The sequence below is a fragment of the Apiospora aurea genome (assembly GCF_038362705.1).
Source record: "Apiospora aurea strain CBS 24483 chromosome Unknown utg000001l_segment0_segment0, whole genome shotgun sequence".
NCBI classification, from domain to species: Eukaryota; Fungi; Ascomycota; class Sordariomycetes; order Amphisphaeriales; family Apiosporaceae; genus Apiospora; species Apiospora aurea.
In genome coordinates, this window is record NW_027117388.1 from 1,405,092 (window position 1) to 1,414,649 (window position 9,558).

Here is a 9,558-nt window from a genome sequence, read left to right on the forward strand (position 1 = left end):
TCCAGCCACAAAGCTGAAAATATGTAGCTGGGTAAGGGTCCTTCTGAACAACAACCTCTCACCATCTTCTGCCTCCACACCAAGATGGCAGTCTCCCCTCTGGTTGATGGGTTGCCGAACCCGGCTGCGAGAGCAGTATCTTCGCCATTGAAGAATGCTGCTCCGGCGCAGGCTTCGTCGAATGGAACGCCTGTGCCTGCAGTGGCCCCAAACGCCACCGCTGCTGTGCAATCGGCCGCCTTGGATCTATCGGAGCAGATGAACGAGGATGAGAAGCGCAAGTACATCAAAGGTATGGAAAGAGCATCCTTGCTTTTCGTCGACCGCAATTACAGTTTCTAACGGTTACTTTCGCTAGGGAAGAAGCTTGGTGAGGGTACCTACGCCAACGTCTACCTGGGCCAAGTGCGCAACGACCCCTCGCAGCTCGTCGCCATCAAGAAGATCAAGATCAACAAGGAATACACCGAGGGAATGTCGCCCGATGCCGTCCGCGAAATCAAGCACCTGCAGGAGCTCGATCATCCGAATATTATCAAGCTACACACCGTTTTCTCCTCCAAAGACCAGAACCTGAACCTGGTCCTCGAGTTCCTCCCCCTTGGCGACTTGGAAATTCTCATCAAAGACACTGCGAATGTGCACTATGGTGTGGCCGACACCAAGGCCTGGATGGGCATGTTGACCCGCGCCGTCTGGTTCTGCCACGAGAACTTTGTGCTGCACCGCGATATCAAGCCCAACAACTTGCTGATCGCGGCCGACGGGGAGGTCAAGTTGGCCGATTTCGGTCTGGCCAGAAGCTTTAGCGACCCTTACCGCCCCATGACCTCCAACGTCATCACACGCTGGTACCGCCCGCCCGAGCTGCTGTTCGGCGCCCGACACTACTCGGCGGCCGTCGACGTCTGGTCCGTGGGGCTTGTGTTCGCCGAGCTTGTCATGCGCGCCCCGTACCTCGCCGGCAACACCGAGCTCGAGCAGATCGAGCTGATCTGCAAGGGCGTCGGCACCCCGACCGAGGAGAACTGGCCCGGCGTGACCAAGCTGCCCGAATACACCATCAGCAACCAGATCACGCCCGTCTTGGGTAAGGACCATTACAACGCGCTGTTCGGGACCGTCGGCAATGAGGGCGTCGATCTGCTCATGAAGACGTTGATCCTGGACCCTCGGAAGAGAATCACGGCCCGTGATATGTTGAAGCACCCCTGGTGGCACAAGGACCCGAAGCCTACGCGCAAGAAGGAGTTGCCCAGGAAGTCTGGAGGCGAAGGCGAGGAGAAAGTAGGGGCTGATCTCAAGCGTCGGCCGGGTGTCGTAGACGAAGATAAAACCAACAAGGTGGCTCGGAAGCTGGACTTTGGTGGTCCACTATAGACTTGCATAAGAAGGATAGCATCGTGGTACAGGCGTTAGAAAAGGTCAAGTTGCATGGCGTCTAGGGTTCTGCCATTTATTGAATACAATGCTTAATACAGTATATGCACAATGCCGTAATTTACATGCTGGCGACTCTCCCCTAGAAGGCTGCTGAGCGGTTGCCGCAATAGGGATAAATCCGAGCTGGTTTCTACATCTTGTTTTTTATGGGATTTCTCCTCGTTCCCGCTGCTCCTTACGCTCTTGGATGCGCTTCTTGTACTTGACCTCGGTACGTCTTCTCTCACCACCGTCGATCTTGCGGCCACGCTTGTCCTCCCACATGCCCTCCTTGACGACCACCCTGGCGCCCTCGCCGCCCTTGAGCTGCATCGCGTAGGGGCCGACAATAGTACGGGCGCCCTCAACCTTGTAGCCGACGACGCGCGAGAGGTCCTCGAGGGGCGTGTCCTTGACGCTCTGGCCGGCGGGCACGTTGACGACGTAGCGCTTGGGGTTGGTGGGGTCGGCGTCGTGCTCGAGGACCCGGAGGTCGGCGGCGCCCTCGGAGACGTGCTTGAGGTCGCCGCCGATGCCGAACTGGCCGCGTCGGAAGCGCTGCCGCCACTGCAGCAGGTAGCGCCGCGTGCGGGGCGGCTCGATGCCGAGCTCGCGCAGCTGCTCCGACGTGAGCGAGAAGAGGGCCTCCCACGTCGGGAACTTGGAGGCGTGGCCGCCCAGGCCGCGGCCGATCAGCGTCAGGAAGGTCTGCACGTCCGGGCAGAAGGGCGTCGGGGCCGGGATTTCGGGCGGCGGCGCGGCTCCGTTGTCGCTCTTTTGGGTGGAGGAGGTGGAGGAGGGCCGCGAGCCGAATTGGCTTGATATCGTCGCCGCCGCCGCCGGGCGGGGGAAGAATGTGCTAGGGGTGGGAGTCGCGGTGTTGAGGAGCGGGCGCAGCTGCTGCGGTCGCAGTATGGGCTTAGACGGAGAAGTTAGCGAGAGGGCGGGCAAACAACGATAGCATCGAGAGGAGCTGGGTGTATACTTACTTTGAAAGCCCCCATGATGGCGGGATGGTTTGTGCAAGCCGTATATATTCTCTTCAGTTCGCCATAGACTAGCTGAGATCAAGAAAAGGGGACTGAATTGGTCTTGTCGTCGTGCGCTACAGCCCACTGAACCCAATCTAGCCTTTGAATCTCGCGATCCTCAAAAAGTTCAATTGACGGCCAATTCAATTCAATTGCTACATGGAAAAATCCAAGTTCCGGGTCGAGCTAGCTTAGGGAGTTGATTTAGTGCATGGTGGGTGTAGTTGTAGTGCCCCGAACGGTCCACCGATCAACATTGAACGATTCAACTACTGAGGTCCAGTTTAATGATGTACCGACGCGCCCTAGCCTAGGTAGCGTCAAATGTCTCGAATAACAACGAGATACACCTGCCTCGCGTATGATGCAGACACAACAATGATAACAAACGCCTATGGAACAATGTATTCATACCATAGCTTTCTATTTCTCACCGACTGTCTCCAAATTGACGGACCTGAAGGTCACCTCGCCCTGAGCTTGGGGTATCAATAGGCTGAGGTACCTGCAGCAGTGGACTTGGGGAAAGGGTGGTGTTGATATAGCGGGGCAGCTTTAACTCCGGCGCCGCCACATCCCACCCAATTGTCCAGTAAGTCGCATACAAGGTCCCTGTTTGACACCACCTGCATAAAGCACCCATGGCACATGTGGTTTATATCTAGCGCACTGGCAGCTGTACATCTGCTGCACCTGCTGCCTAGATCACTTCGATTCATCTTCTCATCTGGATCTCATCTTCCATCATCAACCTTATATCCTCATGGACCCCCACTAACAACCAGGTCAACCTGCCTGTTCATCCATGATGGGCCGCCCAAGAGTTCAAGCCCGCTCGACCGGTGCGAAGGCCACCACTATAGTGGATTATGCGCAGCTCAATGAACCATTCCCGGTTGCATTATTGGACCTCCTGTCGTCTCTTCCAACCTTGACCACAGATGCTGCAGATGGCGATTCCTTGGACTTACAGGCGGAAGAAGTCCCCGGGAGACCGCGCAAAAGGGCCCGCCACAGCCCACCTATCCTGCCAGATGCAGTCGTAGTTGCTGAAGAGACATTTCGTCTTAGCAGGCCCAGCCGACCGCAGCATTTGAAAGCGCAGCCACGCCTCGCCTTTTCACGGCCCGGGGCCAGCCATCATGTGAAGCTGCATTGCTTGTTTGCAAAAGACGATGCCGGCGAAGCTATTCCCAAGGAACTCACCATATCTGGCCAAGAAGGGGCCCGGAGACGGATCAAGTCAACGCTCACTCTTCCTCCCGACGTAAGCCGAGCAGTAGCTACGATCTTGAAGGTTGTCAGTTCCAGCCGGAATGAAGAAGATGCCGAAGGTGGACTTCTGGTCGACTTCGACGTAGAGTTTCGACGGGGACACACTTCAGGTTTGGATACGATTTCTTTGCGGCTGAGATTGAAATGGAATCCCACCTCGAACTTCTACGCCGGCCTCCGGAATTCCGCGCAGCGAACACTATCTAGGGAGGTGCAGACTCAATTCTTTCCTCCTGATCTTCTGGGTGACTTCAATGCTGCCTCCCTTTCGGCCCAAGCATTCTACGATGCTGCATGCATTCCCACCAAGGACTATACCGACTTACTATCCACTGATGTACTTGGACTGGAGGCCAAGCTGTACCCTTTCCAGCGCAGAGCACTGCAGTGGCTGCTCCACAGAGAGGGCGTTGCATGGAATGGGACGTACTTGGAACCCAGTCAGGACCACGGGGCATCAGACCTTCCTCTATCATTCGACGAGTTGACGGATAGTACTGGTCGGAGTTACTTCTCCAGCACACTTTATCAAGTGGTTACGCGTGACATTGCTCCCTTTCGACAACTAGAAACAGCTCCGAAAGGAGGTATTCTCAGTGAAGAGATGGGTCTGGGGAAAACTGTCGAGACTATCGCCCTTATCCTAATGCACCGTCGGCCAGCTTGTCCTCCCAAAATTGTCGACCCCTACAGTGGTCAGCAAGTTCGACCTACCGGCGCAACTCTCATCGTGACTCCGGCTACCTTGAAGAACCAGTGGTTGTCCGAGGTAAACAAGCATGCACCAGGCCTCCGCGTCATGTTCTATGATGGAATTAAGCGATACAAGGGAAAGGGCGAGGAACTCTTAAAGGAGTTAGCCGAGCACGATGTAGTGATCACAACCTACAATGTTTTGCAAGCAGAGATACACTTCACCGAGGAGCCTCCGAAACGATCAATGCGACATGCGAGAACATATCCCCGTCCGAAGTCGCCTTTGGTGCAGCTCTCCTGGTGGCGGGTATGTCTTGACGAAGCCCAGCAAATCGAGAGCGGCGTGAGTGCCGCTGCCAAAGTTGCTCGGGTCATCCCACGGATCAATGCATGGGGTGTCACTGGCACACCGGTCAAGGATAACGTGAAGGATCTATGGGGTTTACTTCTTTTCCTCCGATATGAACCATTCGCATCGTACCCGTGGGCATGGGAGGGACTGACTACAACACATCAACACTTATTCGCGTCTCTCTTTAACCGTATAGCACTTCGCCACACTAAACGAGCGGTCCGAGACGAACTTGTTCTGCCTCACCAGAAGCGCTATGTACTGACGATGCCGTTCACTGCCGTCGAGGAGCAACATTATCGATCAGAGTTCCAGGCATGGGCTCGGAATTGTGGCCTAGATCTCGAGGGTGCTCCTATTAAGGAGGACTGGGATCCTGAAGACCCGGCAACCCTCGCGTTGCTTAGAAGCGCACTAGCTTCATTACGACAAACTGTCCTGCACCCTGAACTAGGCCCAGGACGAATTCGAGGTACAGCTCAAAGGGACAAGCCCCTTCGGACTATCGAGGAGGTACTGGATGCAATGATCGAGCAATCGGAGCAATCCATTCGGACGGACCAAAGGCAGTTAATGAGCTCCAAGCTGAGACGCGGCCAACTTCTTGAAAACTCGCCAAGAGTCAAGGAGGCCCTTTCGATCTGGGAGGAAGTTCTTGGAGAGATCCGGGTGATTGTTGCTGAATGTCGCGAGCAATTCGAGGCTGAGCTGGAGAGTGCTAAAGCAGCCGGTTTTGATGGCGTGGACGAAGATGAGAGTGTTTCCGAGGAATCTGAAGGAGAAAAGGTCCCGCCACGACTTGGACAGGCACGCCGACGGCTTCAGCTGGCTTTTGGACTTGAGCACAAAGCAGCTTTCTTCATTGCCAACGCAAACTACCAGATCAAAACCAATGAGGAGTTGACTGAGCCTGAGTCGGATGACTTCAAAGAATACGAGAAACTTGAGATGCAGTACTACGAAACCGCTAAGGAGATCAGAAAGGAGATGTTACAAGAAGCACACGACAAAGCTGCAAAGCACATGAACAAGCTCTCTGAGGATGCCGCCACTCAGAGCTTCGTCGAAATGCCCGAGTTTCAGTTCATTGTGCACAAGGGTCTTGAGAGCAGACGAGTACTAGAAAACTTGGAAGAACTAGGCGGCGTGTTAGACGAACAGGCTAACTTGATCGACGAGTGGCGGGAGCAAGTCATTCAAATCCTTGTTAGGCCTCTTGTGGATGAAGATGGCGAGGCTGAGATCACGGGTGAAGAATACGAGGATTCTACTAAGATCCAAGATGACTTGATGGTCTACACCCACGTTCTGCGAGCCGTGATTGCAGATCGCCAAGATATCCTTACTGGGCTGGTCAACGAGCGCGTGAAACATGAGACGACAGTCGCAGAGCGGTTAGCGAAAGATGGAGAGGGTCCTAACCCCGAGATGCTGCTGGAACTGCTCAAGTCGCGCATGGAGATCAAACCTCACCCCGGGATGGGTTCTTTCAGAGCTGTCGTGACCAACTTGCGAGAGCTAGCAACCAAGTTACGACACGATGTAACGAACGGAAGCCAACGTGCCCAATTCGAACTAGAAATAGTTCAAGAGCAACTGAAGCTTGCCCAAGATCAGATTGGCGCGCAAACCAAGGGTGCAAATGGACTTGAGAAAGAATTGGATCGGTTCACCGATGCCATGAATGCGCGGGTGGAATACTACAAACAACTACAGCAAATCTCTGATACTGTGGCTCCTTGGGAGCGAGGAGAAAACGAGGATGACGATGCTCTGTTCAATGGCTTACTCCGTGAAGAGGCTGCTATAAAACACAAAATCGTCGATGCCCAGTCCAAACACCGTTACTGTAAGTTCTGGCCTACCCTATCTGGCCCAGCACGACGGACTGCACATGCTGACTATTGTTTTAGTGCTGCACTTGAAGGAGGCGGGACAAAGGTCACAGGGGCCCAGATTCTGTGTCATATGTCAATCCACTTTCACGCTCGGTGTACTCACGGTTTGCGGTCACGAATTCTGCAAGGAGTGCATGATGCTGTGGTACAGGGCTCATCATAACTGCCCTGTTTGCAAGAAAGTACTCAATGCATCCATGCTTCACGACATCTCTCTACGCCCGGAGTCCAAACTCAAGATACACTCCGAGCAGCATCCGTCTGCTCCAGATGGCAACTCTCCCCACAAGACCAGAAAGCCGGGTATCTACTCGAGGTTCAGTGAGGAAAAGTTGCAGGAAATTCGACAGGTAGATCTTAGTGGGCCGTCATTTGCTACAAAGATCGACACACTCATCCGCCACCTGATGTGGTTGCGACAGGAAGACCCGGGAGCCAAGTCGATCATTTTTTCCCAGTTCAAGGGGTTCCTTGAGGTACTTGGTCGCGCATTTGACTACCATCGCATCGGGTATTCTTCATTTGACACCAAAGACGGCATTACTCGCTTCAAGGAGGATCCAGGTATAGAGTGCTTTTTCATGGATGCCCGAGCGCATGCGAGTGGCTTGAATCTTGTCAATGCCAGTCATGTTTTCCTCTGCGAGCCTCTGCTCAACACGGCCTTGGAGCTCCAGGCCATTGCCCGAGTGGATCGGATTGGCCAGGAACACGAGACGACCGTGTGGCTTTATCTTGTGGAAGGCACGGTGGAGGAGTCCATCTACAACCTCTCTGTACAGCGGCGTATGGAGCACATAGGTCAGGCCCAAACCGACCGCAAGGGCAAGTCTAAGGAGACCACACCAGACGTGTCAGATCTGAACCTTGAGGCGGCAAACTCCATGGAGCTCCAGCAGGCGGCCCTGTCCAAGTTGATGAGCAAAGACAAGCAGCTGGGCGAAGTTGTGGACCAGAACGATTTGTGGGAGTGCTTGTTCGGACATGTTGCACAGAAGGCGGCCGAGGCGACTTCGGCAGCCCAGGACGAGCGGTTCGAGAACCCGGCCGTCATGAGATTCCTTGCCGGAGAGGCTGCAGAAGCCCGCGACAGGGCTTCCTGAGTTGGTGTTACTGCGAGTTGGTTCACGACAGATGTACGATTCTAAATGTATACAACGACACTAGTGCATTTCGGCCTGGACACCTTACAACAACCAAGGGTGAATTGTACAAGCTTATTTCTTTATCGCCAGGGTTTCTGGGTTGTACATGCGTGGAGGAATGGCACACAATAGATGATCGGTCGTCTTTACTTGGCGTTATTGAGCAGCAGCAACCGTTGCTGCTGGGGATACTAAATGATGGAGCACCTGACGGTTGCATGCAGTGTCGACCATATCAAAGAAGACGATCAATATAGATTAAATGTGTTGACCAAAAAAAAGTCCGTCCAATACCGATGTGCAACATGCTTCTTATCAAAAAGCATGCGCGTAATATGATATGTAAAAACCTACATATGCAAAGCCTGCAGCCGGGCGCAATGCATACTGCGAGTCATATTCTTTGATCACGCCGTATGCCGGCGTATCTTCCTGTTGATAGGCGGACTCGGCACACCGACTTTACAATGATTCCGGAGGGTTCTATTATAATATATATCTTATTAGGTATCTTTAATGTTGCTGACATACCGAGCACCGAAAGCCGACCGTTTTTGGTTTCGGTAGTCCTGTAGAGGAAAAGCAGGTAGCTGCTGAATGCACTTTCCGTACTTAAAGTGACTTGAACCGGCTCGGCTCGGCTCGGTGTTGGTAGGTTGATGGCTTCGCATGAGTGTTTTCAGGTTCGGGGGGGCAAGTAAGAACATTGAAGTTAGGTAGACGACGACGACTACTTGTGCATTCGCTTCCCCCCTCACTCATTCATACCTACGTGGAAACGACTTCAACGTTTCATTTTTCGATTTTCTTTCTTCTTCTTTTTTTTGTCGAGAGCGAAGTGAGTGTTCACTGCACGTGGGGAAAAGAAACGACCTCAGTGTTTTTACTCAGTGGATAATTTCATAATTCTTCATTACCTGGATCCCAGCAGTTTGGAGGCATCCATCGGCAAGAACCGTTCCCGAGCCTGCGACCCGGACAAGTGCACAAAGTGTAGGACATGCACAAGATGTAGGTAATGATGTAGCAGCAAGTATGCAAGCAGGCAGACTATATGTATTATATACTAGTTTGTCGATCCTTTATGGTATTTCCTGGGGCAATCTGTTCTACTTCGCTTCGGGTGAAAAGGCCAAGCAACGGGCACGCTTGTTGAAAGTTTCGATGCCAAGAAGGACTCTTTTTTTTTTAATGGTTTGGCTTGCATTGGGGCTGAAGTGCAATATTAATCCAGACACATCAGTTTTTCTCGGGATGTATCCTCAGATCTTTGATTAGAGTCTCGGTCCGTGCCTGGAGTTTAGACCATAAGTCCGAGCAAGGATGGGTCGCTCAGTCCAAGGATTTTCTTTCTTTCCGAAAGCGATCAAAATGCGATGCGAGTAATATTTTCCCCAGCTGGATGCCGCGCGTTCGGGCATTATTGGCATGTGTGGTTCCTGTTTTTATATGTACATTTCCATATCGCAGACACGCCGGCGGAGAAATGGCCGGATCGAATCACGTAGAAAACGGTCAATTTGACCAATCCCATCCCCGAACATTCGGCCCGCCAAACAAACTGAGGCTGCTTATGCTTTTTGAGGCTGCCCGGTCGGTCGGGGCAGCTTGTCAGGAGTCCCGAGTCTTGCTGTCGATCCACGCACGCCACCAGTCTGGCTGCGGGTTCCCGGCCTTATAAACCATGGTGGATTCTTGGAATATAGTCCACATAGTTAGTTGTTGACCGACTTTTTTCT

The 9,558-nt window shown here is 53.1% G+C and overlaps 3 protein-coding genes across 3 annotated transcripts; 2 read left to right on the plus strand and 1 right to left on the minus strand.

The window, feature by feature from the left end:
* Positions 1-84: 84 nt before the first annotated feature.
* PG986_000449 (CMGC/CDK/CDK7 protein kinase) lies at positions 85-1,380 on the plus strand (the record flags this gene model as incomplete). Its single annotated transcript, XM_066836671.1, has 2 exons — positions 85-292; positions 359-1,380. 2 exons carry the CDS (start codon positions 85-87, stop codon positions 1,378-1,380), a joined length of 1,230 nt encoding a protein of 409 aa, XP_066705564.1.
* A 207-nt stretch (positions 1,381-1,587) lies between these two features.
* Positions 1,588-2,426, minus strand: PG986_000450 (mitochondrial 37S ribosomal protein mS41; the record flags this gene model as incomplete). Its single annotated transcript, XM_066836672.1, has 2 exons — positions 1,588-2,340; positions 2,412-2,426. 2 exons carry the CDS (start codon positions 2,424-2,426, stop codon positions 1,588-1,590), a joined length of 768 nt encoding a protein of 255 aa, XP_066705565.1.
* An 835-nt stretch (positions 2,427-3,261) lies between these two features.
* Positions 3,262-7,777, plus strand: PG986_000451 (rad8 and Rdh54p; the record flags this gene model as incomplete). The annotated part of the gene is made up of 2 exons (XM_066836673.1): positions 3,262-6,625; positions 6,690-7,777. 2 exons carry the CDS (start codon positions 3,262-3,264, stop codon positions 7,775-7,777), a joined length of 4,452 nt encoding a protein of 1,483 aa, XP_066705566.1.
* Between the last annotated feature and the right edge of the window lie 1,781 nt (positions 7,778-9,558).